The sequence below is a fragment of the Brassica napus genome, chromosome A5, assembly GCF_020379485.1.
Source record: "Brassica napus cultivar Da-Ae chromosome A5, Da-Ae, whole genome shotgun sequence".
Classification (NCBI taxonomy): domain Eukaryota; kingdom Viridiplantae; phylum Streptophyta; class Magnoliopsida; order Brassicales; family Brassicaceae; genus Brassica; species Brassica napus.
Window position 1 is genome coordinate 954,704 of NC_063438.1, and position 22,441 is coordinate 977,144.

Here is a 22,441-nt window from a genome sequence, read left to right on the forward strand (position 1 = left end):
ATTTTATGAACTTTGTATCTAAATTCTTGAAGCCACAAACGTTGATTAGTTTAGTCTACATATATTCCAAGAAAGAATCAATTATTTTAAAACCTCAGGGTTTGAGGTTTAGTACACTTGAGGAGACTTTTCAATCTTTTTTGGGGTAAGTAAGACGTCATTTTCTCCTCTAAAAAAACAAAACTAGTAAAGAGGAAAGAGATGAGATACTCAGTGATGCGTAGTTGCATACTAAATTGCATTATGAACGGTCCACAGGAAAATGGAGGAAATTGATATAGATAACTGAGACATATTATACAATGATAATGGTCTCTACAATGCTTACACATTCTCAAAATAAAAAAAAGGTGCAAATACAACTTAAAAAGCTGACCACTACTAACCAATTAATCTTTTAGTCTAATTTATTAGCCTTCAACAGAGATCATGAAACCCCTATGATTCATTTTTGGAGGTTTTCTATAATATTCTGAAACGCTAGGAACCAGTAACACCTTCCTTGCTTGCTTCCAGTTGATCAGATTATCATGGCTTGATTAAGACTTGAGATTACAGTAACTAAGGCTTGTCTTCATCTGACTGAGGACATGAAGGCCCTGGGATCGAATCCACAAAGAACTCCTCTACACAATACAGTGGGGGAAACGAACAAGATTTGTTAGTGAATGATCATATAAAATGAAAGAAACAGATTTAGATTTGATGTGTTATTACCTATGTCCTCTTGTTCCGGAGAATCAAGTAAAATCTCTGAATCAGATGGAAGAAATGGGGAACCAGGATAGTTTCCTAACGCTCCTAAATCTGTAAATCACAAGATCACCATTAATCAGACACTAAACATCAATGCAGCTACTTGCATTAACTATGTTTCTATATGTAGAAAGAACATATACATACCTCCAAGATTTGACAAATCAGCAGTGAGATCAGAGAGGCTAAAGTTCCAAGGAATCTGATCAAAAGGCCTCAGATTGTCTCTGGAATTACCAGCTCCTCCATCAGGTCCAAGCTGTAACCCCACCGAAGTCCCCACATCAGATGTGAAAGCAGAATCAAGAGCTGACGTGTCCATCCCCATCCCTGACATGTCTGAAGCAGCAAAAGGGAAGTGTCCACTTGACGCCACGGAAGCTGGACTCACCGGCATCTCCGACACTGATGACATACCATTGTTTGGTGGAATCATTGGAGGAGTTGGATCAGCCGCAGTTGTATCTATTACCATACTACACAACAAGCACCAAAACACAACAATAAGGAATCAGAAACAAAGACTTGCTAAGACTAAGTTAATGTTGGTTCTTACTCATTCCCTGAGTTCATCCTCATAGGTTGGAAGTTCCCAGGTGCAGGGACTCCATTAACCACGTGGCAGCTTGACATCCCCATTGCATCAATATGAGGATGGCCTGGAACATGCATTTGAGGATGTTGTAGTACTGGGTATCCCATTGGCATGTTGTTAACTGCGCTACAAACCTCTAGTGTTAAATAACAGTGAAACACAAATACTCCCTCTTACATTTAAGTGTCGTTTTAACTTTTAAATTTTGTTTATCGTTTTACATTTCCAATGCATATTTTAAACAATTTTTCCAAATTTTACTCTTATTTTTAATTCACTGATTAGTAAAACCAAACAAAAAATTATATTAAATAGGAGTAAAATAGATCTTAATTCGTGTGCAACGACTCTCATTAAGAGAGAGAGAAGGAGTAATAAAAAGATGTTCGTGAGTGATAGAAGTGAGTCAGACTTACCAGGGGCCATAGGATGAATCCCATTCTGCATAGGGACCAATGGGACTTTAGGATGAACAGGATACTTCATGAGGTGATACTGGTGCTCAAGCAAGTGATTGAACACAATGATCTGCTTCTTCAGTTTCAGTCTGATGTAATAAGCTCTGAAAAAATCAGCGTTCTCTTCTTCCAGTTTCTGCCATACTAAAGTTGTGAATCCAGGGTCAATTCTTGCACGGGTCAAGAGGGTCTTGACGACCTCATCTCTGTTCATGTACAGCTGAAGACATCTCTCGATCAAATTTTGGACCTACACAAGAAGAAGATCACATGAACAGACACACACACACAAGTATGTTTATAAGCAAAGGAAGGTGAGTCAAAGTTTCACTTACGAGTTCAATATCTTGCCTTGAAACTTTCCTACCGTCATTACTTGAGGCAGAGACAGAGCCAGAGTCTTGTATAGGAGCTTCTAATGACTGGTTATTTTTCTGTTCGCCTTGGGAGTCATGTGATACTTGTGTAGAGGACTGCATCTCCTGCGTGCTCTGCAAATCCCAATAAAACCTTTCTCTTAATCCAAAGTATGTTTATCAATGCTGAAGTAGCTAGCTACAACCTTTCTTTATATGTTGGTCCAACTTCCTATATATGTAAGCATTGACCTAATCCTGAGATTTTATTACTGTTTAGAGACATAAAAATAATCTTTCAATTGGGAAACATCTCATAAAAAAAGGAAAGAGCAAAATAGAGATAGATGCAAAAACTACTCACAGTTTTCAACAGAGAATACACTAAAGACAAAGAAAACATTATAACAATAAAGAAAAAGAAGGTGGTAGACGAACCTGACCGTTCTTCATTAGAGTTGAATATAAACTATTCAGTAACTAACAACTATTCTCCTTAACAATGTTCCATCTGGACAAGCATGTTTCTGATGTATGCTTGACCAAAATACAAAACCTGTATTGACATAAACTGTTTAGTTAAATATCAAGATGTAAGAAAAGAATGATTAGAAAAATAAAGCATGAAAAGGTGAGTTCTTTAAACATTGTTTAATAGTAATCTAAATGCCACTTAGGCAACGCACACTCATCCTTAATTAAAAATCTATTCTCCTTAACAATGTTCACAACAAGCAACATCTGGGCAAGGATGTTTCTAATGGGTTTTGGCAAAATATAAACCTGGACTGATTATAAACTGTATAGTTAATTCGTTATCTTATAAAAGAATGATTAAAAAACGCATCTTTGAAACTGCTAATGATAAGGAGCATGGAAAAAAGTGAGTAATTAAGCATTGTTTAATAGGAATCTAGACACCCACACACTACAGAATCTTAAGTAAAATAATAAAATAATTCATACAGTCAAACACAGATACACCTAACTGGCTTCAAACTACAAGTACACACAAAAACAAAAGGTCTCTTGCTTTTGGAATCATCAACTCTAATAAAGAACGAAACTTTACTATTCAGACAGCAAATCGCAATCTGCAAGTTAGTGTGAATGTAAACCCTAATAGATTGTTACCAAAAGCATGAGTTTAACGAATCTAAGAAACCAAACAGATCTAGTAGAGTTGCTGATTTTCTCAGCTTTTTGTTTGTTTCTTGTTTTGATACCTTAAAAAAACAAAGTGTAAAAGAAAAAAACAAAGAAACACGACCAAGATTATCCGACAAGAACCAACAAAGTCTTCTCCTCACCTTAATATTCAGACCGAACTCAAACCAAAATGGTAACACTTCCGACAGAGGTTTTATCGACGAGTTTTTGAGACTGGGAAGAAGTTCTCTCGAAGGAGATAACGAAATCTGAACCTGATTTTAAAGAGGAGTCTGGAGAAGTTCGTTTCAAGCAAAGATCTGGGCGTGTTTTCTGAGAGGGAGAAGATAAAAGAAGAAACACCAAAGAGAAAGAGACAGCGAGAGATTTCGATTCTACGCCATTACAGATAATAAGCTGAACTCAACAACCCTCAAGGAGAAGAAGGAGGCAAGGGAGCAGTAGAACAAGAAGAGAACCGCGAGAGAGAAAGGGAAAAGAGAATCTCACCATAATTAATTTCATTTATAGTCTTTATTAGTTACCACTTACGACCCACTAATTACTACATATTGTCTTCTTTCTTTTTTTTAACTTTTAACTAAGCTTTAAATAGTCAGTGAAAAATAGAAGAAAAAATTACGGCTTCCAAGGGTAGCTTGGCTCGGCTTCTTCACTGACCAAAAAAAATGGAATTATAAATTTACTGTTGTAACGATGCTTATGAATTTTTTTTTTTTTTTTTTTTGTAAATTTGCTTATGAATTATAAGAAAACAAATTTTTGGTTGTAACGGTGAAAAAGTAGCCAATACTCTTTCACACCAGGCAGTGTGTCTCACAATACTCGAGATAGCGTTTTATAAAATGATGCATCCTGGTTAGTATTTATTTTGCTATAATGTTTTAAAATGCATCTAATTCCAGTTAAGTTTAAACGGTACAAGAAATGTAATATGTATAACAAGCTAGTGAAAGGTAATTGCTAAGCTGGTGAGGTGTTGGATGTTACGAGATGGCATGGACCTCCCCACTGTACTATACTCTCAGTCTCCGGGAATAGCATCTCTTTCTTTCTCTGTTTTTATTGTATATCTCTTTAGGACCACTTTTTATTATTTTTTGTAATTTTCTAACAAGAAAATGTTGAAAAGAATCAGAAGAAATATTATATCATATCATACACAAGATCTCTTGATTGCGAGCTTATGGTATTATTTTCTTTCTTTTTTGTTTGTAAATGATATACAGACATGCATGTCCACGTTATGTTAATTTTTCCTAGTGACTTATATAATTCTGCTTGAATAGTTGTCTTCACCTATGTTTTTATGTCATTATACATATGCTATCATAAAGTATCCCCTTTTCACTAGTGGGTGCTCTTATTTGGTATAAAATTACTATTAAGAGATTTAGTTATATTATAAATACCAAAGCTTTTGGAGATACTAAATATGTGCTTATGTATAAAAAAATACATGTGCAGGACTTTAGTTTTCAACATAGATGTATTGAGATAAATTTCAAATCTAGAACCTTGTCTATATCTTAATTTTCTCAGTAGTATTTAACTTTTGAAACGTTTCAAATTAATTTGTACTCTTTTGAAGACACTTATCGCTTGTAACTTGTGACTTTGTAGTTATCAGCAAGTCGGTATTGATTGTTTTTGGCATTTATTCAATAAAAGTTGAATTATTATTTCTAATAATTTCGAGCATTACAACTGACGCCGGCTAAGGAGCCGTCACGAGCCACGCACTTGACCCACGTGAACCCAATTAAAAACAATGTAACTAGTTTAACAAAAACGCATGAAGTTAATGAAACAGACACATTCGCTTCACCAATTACGCTCAGTTCCATTAATCCGCTGGACCCACCAAATAAAAATTAAGTTTCGTCACGGAAAGTTTTTTTTTTTGCTTAAGGTCATGATCCATTAATAACACGACACGTGTAATGCGTTTGCCGGAGAAGTTAACGTCGGAGAAGCTGGCCGCCGCGTGGCATATATATGCTGACAAACTCGGAAGAGAGCGGTCACTGACACGTGGCAGTAAAGGAGAGGAAGAGCGTGGAGTGTGCTTGACCATTTATCGCCTTGGGATTTGAGACTTTTTAAAGGGTTAAATTGGTAAGACAAGTCAACACTTTGATAATTTTTTTCCTTTACGTAAACGGAGTCTGTGTTAGTTCTTCTAACCACGTAAACACTTTCTTTAAACCGTCCAATAAAAATAATTAAAGAGTGATTGATTGATACGTGTATGGTTTAAGCACCTAAAGATCCTGTTATAGAGACATAAAGTATCTTTTCCAAAACTTGGGATATTAGTTAATAATAGTATAATATTATATACAACAAGTTCACCTTGATATATATGTCATCGGACGATATGAATGTAGTGTATACAAGAAAACTATATTATAGCAGTCTTATAATATCGTAATGAACTTGTTGCTAACACTGCGAGGTGGTGTTTACATTAATTTTACTTCCCCACATGGAGACCTATATAATATAAATTAAAGCTTTATATACGAAACAAAAGGAGGGCATGCATGGGCATGATGGAACCTGAAAATAATGGAGTGGAAAGGGAGGAACCGATCGAGAGGACCTTCTAGCTAAAGTTTTGTCCTTGTCTACAGAGAATTTACCTTAACAAAGACAACTCAAATTGATAGGCATCCCATGGACGGACCCAATATTATTACTCTTATTTTTAATATAAAATCTAAGCAAGGAAACATGTAAATGTCTTTATATCTTGCACTATAATGCATAATCCAGTAGATGTCAGTGTCATACTCAATGAGAGACCTCCTTTCACCTAAACACTAATGGGCTTTTTAGTATGGGCTCAGCTGCACAGAAGGGTCGATAGCACTTCTAAACAAACATAAAGACCCATGTATTTATAAGGCCAACATATAACTTCGTTAAGGAAAAAAACATATAGCTTGTGACACACAACATTTACCATACAGTTTTTTTTTGGGTCAAACCATAAACAGTTTAACTTGTCATTTAAATACGAGGTACATACACTCATCAATGTTTGGCCCATGTATTTATAAGGCCAACATATAACTTCGTTAAGGAAAAAACCATATGCTTGTGAGTTGTGACACACAACATTTACCATAGACAGTTTTTTTTGGGTCAAACCATAAACAGTTTAACTATTAAATACGAGGTACATACACTCATCAATGTTTGGCATGTTTCGTTTTCGGTTTTCAAGTCATCTCTATAATGTTTTGGATCATGCATTGAAAAATGACAGATCGTAGCTAGAGCAGCTATTCATCTTTATAGACACTTCATCTCTTATACGCATTCTGAAAAAAAAAATGAAAACGCATTTTATCTCATATACTATTCTTCAATAGACCTTTTGATTTTGATTAGATATCATATAACCCCACATGTGATCAATATTTGTTGTTAGATACTTGTCTGATTCATGCCTTTTTAGAATCAAATATTTATATAGAAACTATAATGTGCTTCTTTTCTCCGCATCTCACTCCATTTGGTCTAATTCCATATGTGACATAATAATAAAGAGATAAAACCCTTGAAAATATAGAATTAGTCCGATCTCGAGATGCGGTTAACGCGCATATTTGTAATCAATATTATGTTCAATTAATTAACAAAAATAAATACGTTACAGAATCACATAGGACCACGCAAAGAACTCACAAGTCACAACCATTCAGTGCCGTGCCCACTTTTCATGCCATCAGACCAAAAGAATATATGAAAAATACAGAAGATTTGTTCTCGTGAACTAGCTATAATTCTCTTTACTCCCTTTTCCTGTTCTTTTTCCTCTCTTATTTGATTATAATACTATTCTTTAGTTTGGTGTTTTGTTCCACCAAACTTTCCTCTTATATCAAACTTTCAAATGGAATGTCTGAGAATTTGGTTGGACAAGAATCCCTAGTGTTATTATTATCAACTATCATCAACTAAGTGTTGTTTTAAATTTTTCAATTTCATGCACTATTTATATAAGAAAATCTTTGTATTCGCCTATTTCTTAATGTAAGTTGTAAATATTAATTCATTTAAACCCAAGATTATTATAGCATATAAGAATAACATATTGGTAGATGCATATTAGTCTTTTCCAAAGTCAAACACAGGGAAGCTCCTTCCTTCATCCAACTGTCTGTAAAAGACCAAATTTACAACCGCAAGTCAAAGGTTTAAAGATGTTTATTGAATACAAACAAATATTTTAGAAATATTTATGGTTGTATCTGTCGTTCTTCTCTCTGATGAACGAGGCCGTTGAAGCAACACACAGTGCAAAACTACAGTCTACAGATTCGTTTTTTCCTACTCATCGCATTAAATTAATTATTAAACAGTATATTTGAATAATTGAGTATGGTAATAGTAATAAATAATTATTCTAGGAATTAATCAGACATGCGCAGTTATAAAATAACCTGTCTAGTTTTCAATTCTTTTTCGATCCCCTCTCTCTCACTCTTTCCTTCGAGGAACACAAGAAAGAGCTATTAATAACCTCTCTTTGTGTTTGTGTCGAAGACGACATATTGTTTGATCTTTGTTGTTCCGACAAGACGGGAAAATGGATAGACGACGTCGGAGACACAGCAAGGCCAAAGCTTCGTGTTCCGAAGGTGAACATCTTTCTCTCTCTGATTATATCTCTGTCTTTCTCTGGTTCGAGTCTGATGTTTGATCGTTAGCAGAAGTAAGTAGCATCGAATGGGAAGCTGTGAAGATGTCGGAGGAAGAAGAAGATCTCATTTCTCGGATGTATAAACTCGTCGGAGACAGGTAAGCTGTTCGTTTCTATATGAATCTTTTATTACTTCTTCTAGTATTATATTATTGGATCGTAACATGACTATGTCCAGCCTCAGTGTTGATTCAGATTGTTTAGCAAACACACATTCTTACTTATAGTCTATAATGGAATTCAAAATGTTTCGTCAAATTTGGTTTGGTTCAGTTTGATTTTGATAACGGGAATGTTTGTAAATAATTGAGATTGTCCACAGAATTTCGGTTTGGTCCAGATATGTTAAACCAGATTAAAAAGTTTGGTTGTGTAGTTTTTGTAAAACTTTTTGATGGTCTATATGTGTAGGTGGGAATTGATAGCCGGAAGGATTCCTGGGCGGACGCCGGAGGAGATCGAAAGATATTGGCTTATGAAACACGGTGTTGTTTTTGCCAACAAACGAAGAGAATTTCTTAGAAGATGATTTTTGTATTAATTAAAACATTTGTCATCTTTTGAATATTCGCATGACAAGGAAAAACTAAAAGCAGATGTTGTTTTAATTCACTAGTTTTTAATGTATAATTAATTTCTATATATTAAAAAAAATTCTTAGGAGCTTCAATAATTTTTTAATCATCGATTGACATCCCTAAAATGAGTTTCAACAACATTTCTGCATAGGCGAATTCTTTAATTGAACCACCCTTCAAAGTTTAAACTACTATTCGTATTATTTGTAGTGGACGGAAATTTTGGATAAGCTAGAAAATATGGGCTAGTTCGTAAGCCCATTACTCTGTCTCAAAGAGGAAACCATACCTCAGGGCCGAAATGAAGCCCATTCCCCAGTTAAGACTTCTCAGACACGCAATTTCACAGCAGTAGACATGCATGCCGTTTGAATATTTGATTCACAGCAATTATAGGTGTAGCCTCCCTTAACAAAAAGAACATTAATTCAGTGGCATAAGTCGAATAAAAATGCAAAGATTCCTTTTGAAGATTCCTTTTGATCAGTCTAATTTTTGTATAAACTGGATTTGTCAAATGATTCAAAACTATATAAAAATGTAGTACTTTATGATTTTATACCGAAAATTCTCATACATCTTATTACTTTCTACAAGTAGAGTGTGCTTCTATATATTAAAAAATCTATATAATTATGTGACCGTGTAGATTTAATGCTGATTATTGCCCATAGCGATGCTGAAAAACCCGACAACCTTTAATCTTTAGACAAATACAATTAAAGTGTTAAGATGTTTTCCCCACGTGCTTATCGAAAAAGACTCTGTGTGTTCACACTTGGCGTGGCTAACACTGCTGAATTATAGTGGTTTGTTGGTATTATTGGTACTATTATTTTAAATTGACTAATCCGTGAACTAACGGAATATATGATTTCAGTTTGTCACCTCGTTGGGTAATCAACAAATTTGATCTGTGGATTTGATTTGTAAATAAAGTTCCAATACTCTCCTATGGGTTTGACCTGTAATTTTTGAAATGATATAACTGTTTTTAACAATTATTCATAGTTTAAACTTTTAAGCAAAAATAAATAAAAACTTCTCCAAAGTAGAACCTTATCCGTGGTAAAAACCAAAGGAAACAAAAAAAAATCTACATATTTACTTTATCAATCACTAAAACTAAAGTTGTTTCATAACACACTTAAACACGTTTTTCATCATTATAAAATATAAAGCAGTGTTTTGGAAAAGATTAAAAAGTTAAAACAAAAGATATAAAAACGAAAACTATAGATCTTCCATTATCAAACAAGTTCAAGCTGCTCTTATGTACTGTGTACATATGATATTTTGATCGATGTGATGTGACCGTGTGGGGTTTAAAAGGGTAGGTTCACGCACCGATAAGGCATTTCTTGGAAATTACCAGGTACTTTACAAAATTTCACTGAAATTTCAGTTCTTTTTGTACATATTATCCTTATCAAATACCATTTTTACGTGGATCTCCGTCTATTCTGAATTTCAAATGTCTCTTGATTCTTATCCTCTCTGTTGATATGAAAATATTGTGTTTGGAAGTTCCGTTTTCTTAAAGAAACCATCACTAAAATTACACATTTAATTTGGCGCATTTTGTGTGGTTTACCAAATTGTCGCACGCAGCATAATTAACAGATATAAATTTGGTTTGAGGTCTTCCAACTTTGGATCATCATTTCTGTATGAGTGCCAGTCCTTGACCATGACGACATATCGATACTCGAATCGTTCCCTTTCAAGTTGAAGATAAGTTAATTTAATGAACATTGATTTATGGCTAAAATACTTTAAAACTTGAAACTATCTTCTAATCAATTACATAAATATGAATCAATCATATAATATGGATGTTAAGTAAGCTACAACCTGGTGGATGAATTCATTAAAAAGGTAATATTAAACGAACACAAGCATATATATAATTAGGAACCACTGCATTGAGACTAAGTTTAAATCATGTCTTGTTGTTTATACTCGTTGGATGTTATCAATCCCAAGTAACAACAACGCACAGCTTGAATACTTTAAACCACTAGTCATATAGTCCATTTGTGTTTGATTAGTTAATTTATAATTATGAATAAAGTAATTAGTCCATGTGCACGTATATGTGTCTCTCCACGATCAGTTTACTTAAATGATATGAGATTATTATCTATTCGTTTGATCAGACGCGTAGGAAAAAGAGTAGACGCGTTGCATAGATTAAACATCCAGTTGAGATATAAATGTAATCTTATTTAGTGAGCCTCTATCTACCAGCAGCCTCTAATCGCTAACTTTCAAAAAAATCATTAGTTTACTTATGCTAAACTGTAAATATCATAAATGAAGAAAAGATTTTACAAAAGTATCATCTTTGGTCTTAACCAACTTGGCAAAAAGAAAGAAAAAACAAGCTGGTTCAACAAACTAACTAGAGACTAGGGACTCATCTAATCCACATAGCCATAAGATCTCTGAATTTCTTGTTCTCCCTCCTCGAAGAGATCACATTTCTCAATTCCTTATCAATACTTCTGAAGACTGCCTCTGCGGGTAGAGAAGTCTGATTATGAATCAAGTTATTCCGCTGTTTCCAGAGATGAAATACCACCGTTTGCGTTGCTAGCTTCCTGAGCAGAGATAGTCTCATTGATGCAGGGGCTCGGATCCAAGAGAGCAGCTCAGCCCAGTCACTGAATGGAGAAGTAGGTGGGTGGCATCTATGGAAGACGTTTCTCCACACATCAAGACTGTACTCGCAGGTCAAAAATAAATGCTCCCTGGTTTCGGGATCTTTTGAGCAGAAGGAACATAGAGGTGAGATTGGGAGTCCCCACGTACTAAGCCTTGCCTTTGTTGGCAGCCTATCATAATTGGCAGTCCACATTGTGAATGCATGCTTCGGAACTGATCCCTTGAACCAGACGACATCGTGCCAATTTTGAATCATCTGCCGTGGCCTCAAAGCTTCCCAAGTGGCAGAGGAGCTGAAAACATGAGAAGGAGAATCATCAGCAATCCATTCATAGCCATCATCAATATCATGAGACAAAGGAAGTTCTATAGTAGTAAGATATGAGTGTAGATCAACTTCCTGTTGAGATCGAGGATGAGGGAGAGACCATGTTAAGCCTCTGGCAACATCAGCTACTACCGCCTCTATCCTGACTCTTAAAGCTCTTGGACCAAGAGGACCTAGGTGCGTGATCAACTGACCCAAAGGTGTCCACGCATCAAACCAGAAACTTGTTGCTTGACCGTTACCAATCACAGGTTTGCAGAATCTTATCGCGAGAGGTCTGAGCTTTAGCAATCTCTTCCATGCCCATGAGTCAGTCTGGACTGCTTCAATAGACCAAAAAGACTGTGAAGATAAATGGATGTCGCGGTGCCAGTCAGCCCAGAGCGAAGAGGAATTAGAGAGCAGTATCCAGATGAATTTTAGACACAATACTTGGTTCCAGACAGAGAGATTACGAAGACCCAACCCGCCTTCCTGCTTAGGTAAACATACAGTTGACCACGCAACCTTTGCAATGCCTCTCCTTTCAATGTTTCCAGACCAGAGGAAACGGGAACAAAGCGATTCAATGATCTTAATGCAACCCTTAGGAAGCATGAAGGCTGAGCACCAGAAGTTGATGATACCAAATATTACCGTTCTCAACAGTTGTAGTCTTCCCGCAAAGGAGAGGGTCTTGACAGACCACGCCCGGAAGCACTTCGTGACTTTGTTGACAAGCGGAGAATACTCCGAAATTTTAAGCTTACGTGACATCAACGGGAGCCCAAGATAGCGGATGGGGAAAGCACCAGATGGGAATCCATAGTCCACTAGAGAAGAGGATTCCCTTTGGTCCAAACCCGCGGTGAATAGCTCCGTCTTTGTAGTGTTCATGGACAAGCCCGACCATGAAGCAAAGTCATCCAAGCATTCAGCTATACCATGTAGGCTGTTACTGCTTCCGTCAAAGAAGATCATAACATCATCAGCAAACATTAGGTGAGATATCTTCACATTCTCTGTTCGCGGATGGTAGCCAATATTACCAGCATCAAATCTAGCAGTGAGAAGCCTTGAAAGACATTCCATAGCAAGAACGAAGAGATATGGGGACAAAGGATCCCCCTGTCTTATTCCTTTAGTGCTGTTAAAAAATCCACCTAGAGCGCCATTTATGGAAATGGAGAAAGATGCAGTGGAGAGGCATTCCTCAATTAATCTGATGTAGCTTTCAGGGATGGCCAGAGCACGAAGAGTTGCAAGGATAAAATCCCATCGCACACAATCGAAAGCTTTCCTGAGGTCGACTTTTAACATGCCACGAGGTGAGATGTTTCGCGTGTTGTATCCATTAACCAAATCGGTGGCAAGCAATACATTCTCAGCCAAGAGTCTTCCAGGGAGGAAAGCTGATTGCGACTTAGAAATCATCAGGGGAAGTATCTCTTTGAGTCTAGAGGCGAGCAGCTTCGAGATTACTTTATAGACCGTATTTAAGCAAGAGATGGGCCTGAATTCTGAGGGATGGGACGCATTGGGGATCTTAGGGATAAGGGCAAGAGCTGCTGAGTTCCACTGTTTAAGAAGGCAGCCAGAGTTGAAGAATTCTAGAATTGCTTCAGTCACCTCCGGGCCAATTATCTCCCACGTAGCTATAAAGAATTCTGCAGAGTAACCGTCGGGTCCACCGGTTTTGTTTCTGGGCAGTGAGTAGAAGGCCTCTTTGATGTCCTCTTTAGTAAACTGTTTATCAAACCCAGCAACCTGCTCCTCAGAACATCTAAAATCGAATAGGAGATCAAGATCACTTTGAATAAACATCGATTGAGAGGCTTCACTTCCCAAAAGCTTCGAGAAGTAATCAACACAGAGCTGCTGAATACCCTCCTGCGACTCAATTCGTTCCCCTACGTCTGAATTCAGGAAATGGATATGATTTATGGCTTGTCTGGTCGCTGCATACCTGTGAAAGAGCCTGGAGTTTCCATCTCCAAAAGCCAACCAATTTATCCTTGACCTCTGGAAAAAGAACGCTGCTTCAGCAGAAGACAGATCCTCCCATTCTTTTAAAGCCTGAATTTCAGCAGAAGCATTCATCGTTGAGGGGGAAGATAACAAGATTTCTTGCGCTTGGATAAGCTTTTCATGAGCTTCAGCCGTTTTCTTCTCAATACCGGAGTAGTTTAGACGACTGAAATCCTTGATGCACTTCTTGAGTAGTTTAAGCTTTTTGGAGACTCTGTACATTGCAGAACCGGTGACGCTGAAAGAGAACCAGTTGACGCAGACCATTTCCCTGAACCCCGGGCTCTTTATAAGGAAGTTGTAAAATCTGAAAGGTTTCTTAGCTCTAGCGCGCTCTGGATCGAGTGAGATTGAGATGACTGCATGATCTGAGAACTCCGGGCTACCGAAGAAGGCAACCGAGGAGGGAAAATTGAAGTACCAGTCGTCATTCACCAGGCATCTGTCGAGCTTTTTTGCGATAGGTGAATTCTTCTGCTTGTTCCACCAAGTAAATGAAGTGCCTCTGAAGTTAAGGTCTTCGACATTAGCATTTAACAGGCACTGGCTGAAGTCCCGCATTCTCTTATCCAGGTTCAGTGACAGCGGTTTAGAGTGCTCTGCAGGTTCTCTAATTTGGTTAAAGTCTCCCATGATCATCCAAGGCTTGGAGCTCACGGCCTGCGAAGAAGCTAAGGAAGAGATTTCTGCCCAAAGATTAGTACGCTCATCAACATCATTAGAAGCATAAATGACAGAGATAATAAAATTTGATTGAGAGGAGGCCCAATTAATCTCGACAGTGATCATCTGAAGAGATTTGGAGATAACAGTTACCAAAATCGAGGGATGCCAAATGATCCAAATTTTACCCAACGGCGAGAAATCATAGTTGTGATCAGCAGACCATCCTGGGAATATATCCGAAACAAACTTATTTAACTTGAGCTGCTTCACATGCGTCTCAAGCAAAGCACCAAAAAGAGGAGAGTTCTTCCTAAACCATCTTCGTAATCCGCTGCGGTGACTGTATTTATTTAAACCGCGTATGTTCCAGCAAAAAAGATCAGTCGACATAAAAACTAATTTGTTTTGGGGCCCCTGCCCCGGTTTCCTTTCTTCCCTGAAAAACGTTTCTTGTTTCGCACAACCTCAAAATCAGGTTCGAGTCTGCTGAATTCACCCTCTTCCAACTCTGAGTCAGTGGACTCAACATCCGATGAATCAGGCTGAACGTCTGAGTGAGAGGACCTGGAGATACCTGAGTTACTTCTATTGATTGAAGGAAGAAGGTAGCTCGCCGAGGCGCTGGTCTCCCCCCTGACTATGTCCTTAGTAGTGCCCAGCTTGGTTTGATGTGGAAACTCCCGCATCGGCGTCAGCGTTTGATTTGGCTGAGGAGGAATCACTGGTGAAGACTGTTCAGCAGGGAGGTCCTTTGAAGGGACCGGTGCAGCATTTGGTGGATTAACCAGGACCCAATTCATCTTGTCTTTAGACCTCCCTCTCCTTGTTTTCTTACCTTTAGGCTCCTGTGTCTCTTGATTGTCGTGTCTGACATGTCTCTCTTGCTTTGATTTTTGAGTACATTTCGCACGCACATGCTCAGTCGAGCCGCATAATGTACAGGTCTTTGGAGCTTTCGGACAACGTCTCGTTGCGTGCCCAATTTCTTTACAGATGTCGCATACTGGAGGCATCCAAGGGCTGGAGACCAGCACCCTACTGATTTCTCCCGAGTCGAACTGTACGTTGACTGCTTCGGGGAGGGGCTTCCTAGGATCGATGATAGTGAACACCTTGGCGACCTCTAAGTTAGTTTTGTTCGCTGTCATAGGGTGTAGAAACTTCGGATGACCCACCAGTCCAGCAATGCGCTCTAAATCATTAGTTTACTTTTGACTCAGAAAGCTACAAGGTTGATAACCGAGAACCATAGAATATACAGTAATGTGGTTATATTAATAGTTTCTACTATTCATCGTATACACATATTATACTGTACGATGAACATGCCAAATGCATAAAGCCATACTCAATAAAGTACCTAGCATTTAATTTTGTTTTGTATCATTTTGTTCAGTTATATGTATTCAAATGGTAGAGATTGGTGATTTTTATAACACATGGAGGATGGATCATTAAGAACAAAAAGCAATACGTCGCTGTTAATCGTGTGAAAGGGAGAGAGGCGCATTAGTATATTCTCTAATCCACACCTGCATGGTTAGATTTGATCCATACTCCATAGATTCTTGAATTTACTTTTAGGGTAATATAGTCTTGATCTTTGACCCACCTACAAAAACATAATTAGCTTTTGGCTAAAAAGAAGCATAAGTAGTTACATAATCAACATCATACGTACAATGTCTTATATTATTTTAATTAATCGAATAACTAGAATGTAAAACTATGACTATAAGTGATCAAATTGGCATGACATCACCCGTCCTTATGTCACTGGAAACCAAAATTAATAAATTGAACCGGATATGTAACGCGGTAAGACTTATTGAAGATGATTTTTTTTGGCATCACTTTGAAGATGATTGTTTATTGGTTTACTCGGCTGAAAATTTATAGCCACCAAATAATAACCAAATAATTGAATTATAAAAAATTCATTTTAAAAGAAATATAATAAAATTAGATAAACTGATTGAGTGAGACTTCATCAAACATGGGTTCTATTGTGATCAGGGAGAGATAGTTGACACTTTATTGATTACATATTATATGTAACTCATATGATCAATAGTTGAATCCAAAAAGATTATAAATCTAAAATTTACACTTATATATGTTAAGTTTAGTAAGTAGATGATTTGTGTTTCTAAATAAAAATCAGATACTAGTAACCACAACTTCATCCGTTCTTTTTCTTTATTAGCATTTTGAGAATAATTGTAGTTACCTTTTTTGTCAATTTCTCTACAAGATCCTTTGTCTTTTCCACACAGCTTCTTCTTGACTAAGCTTAAAAACAAAAAAAAGAAAAAAAAATAACAAAAAGAAAACAAAACTTATTGGGCAAGCAGAAGGACATAAAGCCACATCACAATAGATTCTTATCATCATTCGTTTATATAAATACACACGAAACTCACATATCATCAAACTCACTCAAAAAAAGAAATACAGAGAATTCAAAAAAAAAGAAAAGATTCTTGTAAGTGAAAGCAAAGATGGTGATGGAAGAGAAACTCGTGATCAACGAACTGGAACAAGGGAGAGAGCTTGCCCAACGTTTGATGAGCAATCTCAAAGACACTTCCTCAATCGAATCCAGCAAGAACTTGATCTCTGAGATCCTCAGTATCTACCAGAATGCTATTTCCATGTTAGACGACAAGAAGGTCCTTAAACGTAGCCGTGAGATCGATGACAAAGATTCTAAGAACGTGATAAAAAAGAGGTAAACAGAGTTCAAAAGAGTTATTTTTTTTGTATGTGTTTGTGTTTCAAAATTGAGATCTCATGTGTGTTTTTCTTTGTGATTTGCAGGCAAGTGTTTGAGAAGAAGACAGAGAAAGTTAGTTTCTTTGTCGGAGCAGGACAAGAAAAGGGTTCCATTGATGATGGTTATTGCTGGAGAAAGTACGGTCAAAAAGAGATTCATGGATCCATTAATCCAAGGTATTATTATTAATCATCAATTATCATCATTTAATTTTAAATTTTTTTGTCTTAGCAAAAAAATTTAATTTATTTTTTTGTATTTTCTTGAAGATTTGCTAACGTATTCTGTTTTCTGTTATTTACAGAGGATATTTCAGATGCACGCATCGATTCACACAGAACTGTTTAGCAGTGAAGCAAGTCCAAAAATCAGACAGAGATCCTTCCATTTTCGAAGTGAAGTATGTCGGGAGCCACACTTGTAACAACACTACTACGTCCCCAAAGACACCGAACTTCTCTATTTCGATGTTCCAACAAGAAGACATCAAACCGACGAAAACAGAGGAAGCGATGATGAGTCTTGAAGATCTCGAGAGCACTAAGAACATTTTCAGAACGTTTTCTTTCTCCAACTACGAGATTGAGAATGCTGGTGGTGGTTGGAAAGGCAACCTCTTCCATGAGGATCAGCTGTCTCCTGCTGCGACTACGTCAGGGTCTGGAATCACCAGCGAGGTTGCAACAGCTCCTGCTTCCGTTGAGAACTCGGAGACTGCAGATTCGTATTTCTCGTCTTTGGACAATATTATCGACTTTGGACCGGATTGGTTGCTGTCGTGTGACGTTTTGAATTGGTGAATGTGATATTAATGTGGTGGTAGTAATTAAATAGATGAGTGTAATATTAGGATTAGATTTATATTTTTTGCTGATGGATATAGACTGGCTTTAATCAATAGGGAGGGGTTTGTTGATTCTCATTGAAGTTTAATGGTTCTTGATGATAAATTAATAAATAAAATGTTACTATTAAAGTTTACAAATTGATCATTTTGGAGATAAAAATTATAATGTTTTGTTTTAAACACTGAATCATTCATTATAATGTAAGACCATGTTTATCCGGTTTCTAAATTTTTTTTTTTGTCTTATCTGCTTTATTAAAAAAAAAAATTAAAAACGAGCCAATCGCAGAACGTCATGTGTCGGTAAGGCCCGCGAAAAGTGCAATAACCCACAAATTATCGATCCTTATTTCATATCTTTTGTTACCGATTTTTGCCTCTGGGGTGAGACCCACGCGTTAAAACCTCTCTTATAATCCCCCGATAAACGTGCTCTAAGTCGTGGAAGCACCGTAGCCTATTGGTTAAGGTTTAAAGGCTTCTACATCCAGGTCTGAGGTTCAAATCCCAGACTATGCAATTTATTGCAGATTACAGGAAATCCAGGTTTCAAGTCCCGGAGAGAGCGGTTTATTAAACAATTATGCAGACTATAGAGGAAAGGCTTGCAAGGGATCTTCAACATGGTGCAAGTAAATCTGGCCAGGCGTGGATCTTCATAGGACGGCTCAGGTGATGCAGTTAGGCGTAGGTCTTCATAAGGCAGGTAGTATTGTCGGTTGTCGAATCGTCTATGTAATATTTCTTATATCATAATTGTAAGATCATAATAAATCAGCGTTATAAAAAAAAAACGTGCTCTAAGTTGCGGACCAAATTGGTCGTATAATGTTTTGTAAACCAAAGAAATGCAATTAGGAAGTAGAAAAAAGAGAGTTTCAGACAGTAAAAATAAATAATTTAACTGATCATATCTTAGGTACAATGGGCCTGAGCCCAATAAGAAAAATAACAGCCCAATCTCATATTAATAACAGAGAGAAGTCGTTAGAATCTGGTAGATACCCGGAGGAGACAGACGCACAACGAAACTTACGAAGAAGAAGAAGGATGATATACCGAAAGTGGAGTTTGCTTTCCGGTCCACCGGTTATCCTCGGCGGAGCTGTAGTTGCCGCGATCGCCGTCGGCATCGTCTTACAGAACGTATATTCCTGCTCCATCTCTTTTTGTTTGGATCGTTTTTTTTTATAACAGAGATCCGTAACAGTCCGTTAGATCTATATCTTGATTAGCTAGTAATTGAAAGGAACGTCCTTTGATCTCTGTTGGTCCAAAGATTTGATTTTTTTAATGATTAGGTTACGAAAGGGGAGCAAAAGAAGAACGTTTCACCAAACAAATGAGATCATGGATAATGAGAAGAAGACGCTACACTACACAAGTGTGAGTTGAAACGTTTTTTAGTTCATGGAGTGTTTGTTGTAAGCTCAATAATGCTTTTTGTAAGCTTTTGAACACACAGATATCATTTTGTGTCCGTTTTAAGTTTCTTGTTGCTAATAATAATAATAATTCATTTTGCACATTGATTGATAACAAGGCTCTCTAGAGTAAGTACAAAGTTTTAAACTTAGAATGCTTGTGAACATTTCTTCATGCATATCTTCTTGGAACTCTCATCCCGAACCCACGTTTTAGCTTATCAACCCTGAGACCATGTAAGCATCAACCTCAGATAACATATAAAGTTAAAGGCAAAAGAGATAAGACTATTGTGGAAAGCTTACGTTGGGGCGAGTTTGCCAAGACTCTTTAGCTCTTCACCTGTATCTTCGTCTATGACTCTCCCTGTGATGTAAACAGTGTAGGATCGATCTCTGTCCCTAGGGAGACCTCTGGCAATCAGCAAGCGCAGGTCTTTCTCGTGAAGCTCTCTTCCGTTCACAAACACTCGTGTGTTTCCTCCAGCACAGTTCTCTGGCATTGGGTAGTTGAGCTCTTCAATAAAAGGCTGTAAGAAAAGGAGTCACGCCAACGTTAAGAAGAAGAAGCTGTAGAGAGACTGAAGACTGATGTTTACCGGTAATATTCCAAGACATGGACCTCCCATTACTCCCCAGAATCCAGCTCTGTAGTCATACCTGATACCAAGGAGCAGAAGATAGCTTAGTAAATGACTAGAGTTCACGAGATTGGAGGGACCTCGTGTACCAGTAGTTTCCAGGCCGGATTGGTCCAGCTTGCTTCTCCGCCATTTTCACCAGACGTTCAGCTACAAGGTGCTCATTCACCAAAACATCACTTCCCCCTTCGTTCTGCATTGACTTCTTTAGATCCTTGAAGCTACTTTTCACCATACTCGCGAATCCACCCTTCCTGGTTCTTCCATCCTCTTCTATATATTCATCTGCAGAGTCTTGAGACACTCCATTGTTGTGAGAGTAGTCATTAACATCCATCTCGATTAGAACCGAAGCTTCTTTCATAGAGTTCTGTCTCTTGACTGTCTTGCTTAGTGTCACCCTGTTCTGTTCTGAACGAGAGCTTTGGCTCCTTGCACCAGACCGGTCCCTTGCATTGATGGAAGAGTAGTCAAAGGGAAAATCTGGAATGAGTTTCCTGTCTGAACTTAGCTCGTCTTCAGAGAAGCTAGAAGAAGCAGGACCAGTTGATACATAGTCTGGTCCTCTATCCGTTGCATCAGAAGAGATGTCAAGAGCAGTTAACCAATGCAGCCTACTGAGAGTTTCTTCTTCTTCTTCTTCTCCTCTTGCTGAAGCATGATCAGTTGAGAGGATGAGTTTCTTATTATTAGCAAAGGAGAAATCTATCAAACAAGAACACACTCCGCAGCGCATTCTCTGTTGCTTTCTCGTAGATGAATCTGTTTTGTCTGGCAGTTTCAGAATCTTGGAGCACTTTTTACAGTTTATGAATGGTGCACCACCAGCTACAGGGTGGACTAAGCGAGAACAACCTGAAGATGATGCAGCTTTAGAGAGGCGGACACGAGATATAGCATTCTTTAACGCGTCCACAAGTTCATTGGGACCACGAGATTGAGAAGCAGGAGGGTGAGGAGGTATAAAGGCTCTAGGACTATCCAATGGAGAAGGAAACGCATTGCTTCTCTCGTAAGGGTAGAAACCGATGTTATGAAGAGCATCAGGGAGCCCTGAGGGAGGATAAACTGAGCCTGAAGCTCTATGGTATGGATCATAGCAGTGTGAACAAGAGCAAGTTGAGTGGTGAAGCATCATTCCATTTCTCTGGTGTGTGTTAAACAAATCATGACCGTTGTTGCTAGTATACTGTCTAGAGTAGTGGTGATGAGTTTGATGGTAATAAGGACCTGCAAGGTGTTTACCAGAGCTTGGAAACCGCAGTGGAGGCTTTTTGGATGACCTTGGGATCTGTTGCTCTTTAGGTTGATGAAGCTGTTCTTTTAGCTTATCCAGTTTTTTCACAAGCTCAGCTCTGTCTTGCTGGATTGCTTCATCACTAGACACAGAATCTTGAAAGTAGTTAGGAGCAGAGAATCTGAACGACCGATCCAAACCAGGTTGAGAACCGCTAACAACATTCAGTTTTGAACAAGGAACATCTGTTTGACCAGTTTGGTTGTGTCTTGATGAATCATCATCTGAATCAGATTCTTCTTCGCTTGAACAAGAGTTAACTTCAGTTTCTTTAAGTCTGGTTTTCACTGACTTGTCCGGGGCTGGATCTGCTTCACTGTCCTTCTTTTTGGCTTTACATAGAAAAAAAATAAAAAAACTATCAGTAATCTTCAGTTCTTCATCTAAAAGAGAAGATTGTAAAACAAGAAACTAACCGCAAAGAACGGTTCCACAACCACCGCACTGGAAGAAGGAACAGTCTTTAGGCTCTGGTAAGAGATTCTTGCACTTTGGACAACGAACTAGCTTCACTTCTATCGTAGACTCGGCCATTAGTTAAAACACTGAGCTGAGAAGAGAAATACTCAACAAACAATATAAGAAGAAAGACCAAAGAAGACTGCTTCTTCTTGAAGCAAAGACAGAGAGGTGAAGTTTTTCTTTTTGCTTTTTCTTTAGTGAGCTTTGTTAGGTCTCTAGAGAGATGAGGAAGGTGGAATCTGTGAAGAACCTTATGGTTCTATTCGTTACTCTTTCACCTAAAACCTTCATTTTCCCCCACAAAAGTAAATTTGAAGAAGAGTAAGTCAGAGAGATAGAGAGAGACAGGCTCTGCAGACTGTAGTTTCTTTCCTTAGACCTTTACACAGGCAGCAGTAAGCAACAGAACCGAAGAATTAAAACAGCTTAATGATTTTGCTCTTTGCTCTTTAGGAGAAACGGTTTAAAAGAATTTAAAGGTTTAGTTAGGCTTTGATGGTTATGTCAAAAGTCCATATTTCATATTTGGTTCTTTTTTCCACACATTAAAGAAAACGACTGATAAAGTGAACTCATAATCGATTTATTATGGGCGGGACAGTCTACAAAGTGGGCCATTTCTTCATTTTCTGTTTCTTCTTTATTTTTGAAATCGCCAAGGAATAAATTTAAAGATTATTTTTGCTTTTTAAACTTTTT

At 37.6% G+C, this 22,441-nt stretch overlaps 5 protein-coding genes across 8 annotated transcripts; 3 read left to right on the plus strand and 2 right to left on the minus strand.

Moving 5' to 3' along the window:
• Nucleotides 1–263: 263 nt before the first annotated feature.
• On the minus strand, nucleotides 264–3,831 carry LOC111215540. Of its 3 annotated transcripts, none has more exons than XM_048779475.1 (9): nucleotides 3,476–3,831; nucleotides 2,604–2,721; nucleotides 2,372–2,423; nucleotides 2,145–2,300; nucleotides 1,768–2,059; nucleotides 1,313–1,472; nucleotides 904–1,232; nucleotides 718–807; nucleotides 264–626 (listed from the first exon to the last, which is right to left on the minus strand). In XM_048779475.1, exons 4-9 carry the CDS (start codon nucleotides 2,286–2,288, stop codon nucleotides 562–564), a joined length of 1,080 nt encoding a protein of 359 aa, XP_048635432.1. In that variant the 5' UTR covers nucleotides 2,289–2,300; nucleotides 2,372–2,423; nucleotides 2,604–2,721; nucleotides 3,476–3,831; the 3' UTR covers nucleotides 264–561. The 3 variants fall into 3 exon arrangements, with proteins under 3 accessions (XP_048635432.1, XP_048635433.1, XP_022574859.1); XM_048779476.1 differs by having other exon boundaries at nucleotides 2,372–2,437; nucleotides 3,476–3,821; XM_022719138.2 differs by lacking the exon at nucleotides 2,372–2,423 and having other exon boundaries at nucleotides 3,476–3,821.
• A 3,714-nt stretch (nucleotides 3,832–7,545) lies between these two features.
• LOC111215986 (transcription factor CPC) lies at nucleotides 7,546–8,714 on the plus strand. 2 transcript variants are annotated; one of them, XM_022720247.2, is made up of 3 exons: nucleotides 7,546–7,987; nucleotides 8,057–8,147; nucleotides 8,461–8,714. In XM_022720247.2, the coding sequence occupies exons 1-3, from the start codon at nucleotides 7,936–7,938 to the stop codon at nucleotides 8,576–8,578; spliced, it is 261 nt and encodes an 86-aa protein (XP_022575968.1). In that variant the 5' UTR covers nucleotides 7,546–7,935; the 3' UTR covers nucleotides 8,579–8,714. The 2 variants fall into 2 exon arrangements, with proteins under 2 accessions (XP_022575968.1, XP_022575969.1); XM_022720248.2 differs by having other exon boundaries at nucleotides 7,614–7,987; nucleotides 8,060–8,147.
• Nucleotides 8,715–16,684: 7,970 nt separating this feature from the next.
• Nucleotides 16,685–18,078, plus strand: LOC106413960 (probable WRKY transcription factor 46). The gene is made up of 3 exons (XM_013854680.3): nucleotides 16,685–17,026; nucleotides 17,116–17,247; nucleotides 17,376–18,078. Exons 1-3 carry the CDS (start codon nucleotides 16,797–16,799, stop codon nucleotides 17,869–17,871), a joined length of 858 nt encoding a protein of 285 aa, XP_013710134.1. The 5' UTR covers nucleotides 16,685–16,796; the 3' UTR covers nucleotides 17,872–18,078.
• Nucleotides 18,079–18,897: 819 nt separating this feature from the next.
• On the plus strand, nucleotides 18,898–19,446 carry LOC111215542 (succinate dehydrogenase subunit 8, mitochondrial). The gene is made up of 2 exons (XM_022719145.2): nucleotides 18,898–19,064; nucleotides 19,220–19,446. Exons 1-2 carry the CDS (start codon nucleotides 18,969–18,971, stop codon nucleotides 19,262–19,264), a joined length of 141 nt encoding a protein of 46 aa, XP_022574866.1. The 5' UTR covers nucleotides 18,898–18,968; the 3' UTR covers nucleotides 19,265–19,446.
• Nucleotides 19,390–22,224, minus strand: LOC111215541 (protein ENHANCED DISEASE RESISTANCE 4-like). Its single transcript, XM_022719143.2, has 5 exons — nucleotides 21,697–22,224; nucleotides 20,073–21,612; nucleotides 19,942–20,002; nucleotides 19,649–19,872; nucleotides 19,390–19,569 (listed from the first exon to the last, which is right to left on the minus strand). The coding sequence occupies exons 1-5, from the start codon at nucleotides 21,812–21,814 to the stop codon at nucleotides 19,515–19,517; spliced, it is 1,998 nt and encodes a 665-aa protein (XP_022574864.2). The 5' UTR covers nucleotides 21,815–22,224; the 3' UTR covers nucleotides 19,390–19,514.
• Between the last annotated feature and the right edge of the window lie 217 nt (nucleotides 22,225–22,441).

What these genes read in the sequence shown, in the direction of transcription:
- LOC111215541 (XM_022719143.2), bottom strand. Translation starts at nt 21,814, where the DNA reads ATGGCCGAGTCTACGATAGAAGTGAAGCTAGTTCGTTGTCCAAAGTGC. An exon ending in TTGTGGAACCGTTCTTTGCG is followed by an intron (nt 21,613 to 21,696) that starts GTTAGTTTCTTG and finishes TTCTATGTAAAG; the next exon opens with CCAAAAAGAAGGACAGTGAA. An exon ending in ATCCGGCCTGGAAACTACTG is followed by an intron (nt 20,003 to 20,072) that starts GTACACGAGGTC and finishes CCTTGGTATCAG; the next exon opens with GTATGACTACAGAGCTGGAT.
- LOC111215986 (XM_022720247.2), top strand. Translation starts at nt 7,936, where the DNA reads ATGGATAGACGACGTCGGAGACACAGCAAGGCCAAAGCTTCGTGTTCC. An exon ending in CAAAGCTTCGTGTTCCGAAG is followed by an intron (nt 7,988 to 8,056) that starts GTGAACATCTTT and finishes TTTGATCGTTAG; the next exon opens with CAGAAGTAAGTAGCATCGAA. An exon ending in TATAAACTCGTCGGAGACAG is followed by an intron (nt 8,148 to 8,460) that starts GTAAGCTGTTCG and finishes CTATATGTGTAG; the next exon opens with GTGGGAATTGATAGCCGGAA.
- LOC111215542 (XM_022719145.2), top strand. Translation starts at nt 18,969, where the DNA reads ATGATATACCGAAAGTGGAGTTTGCTTTCCGGTCCACCGGTTATCCTC. An exon ending in TCGGCATCGTCTTACAGAAC is followed by an intron (nt 19,065 to 19,219) that starts GTATATTCCTGC and finishes TTTAATGATTAG; the next exon opens with GTTACGAAAGGGGAGCAAAA.
- LOC111215540 (XM_022719138.2), bottom strand. An exon ending in GATTCATCCTATGGCCCCTG is followed by an intron (nt 1,473 to 1,767) that starts GTAAGTCTGACT and finishes TTTGTAGCGCAG; the next exon opens with TTAACAACATGCCAATGGGA. An exon ending in AGGATGAACTCAGGGAATGA is followed by an intron (nt 1,233 to 1,312) that starts GTAAGAACCAAC and finishes CTTGTTGTGTAG; the next exon opens with TATGGTAATAGATACAACTG.
- LOC106413960 (XM_013854680.3), top strand. Translation starts at nt 16,797, where the DNA reads ATGGTGATGGAAGAGAAACTCGTGATCAACGAACTGGAACAAGGGAGA. An exon ending in AAGAACGTGATAAAAAAGAG is followed by an intron (nt 17,027 to 17,115) that starts GTAAACAGAGTT and finishes TGTGATTTGCAG; the next exon opens with GCAAGTGTTTGAGAAGAAGA. An exon ending in CATGGATCCATTAATCCAAG is followed by an intron (nt 17,248 to 17,375) that starts GTATTATTATTA and finishes TGTTATTTACAG; the next exon opens with AGGATATTTCAGATGCACGC.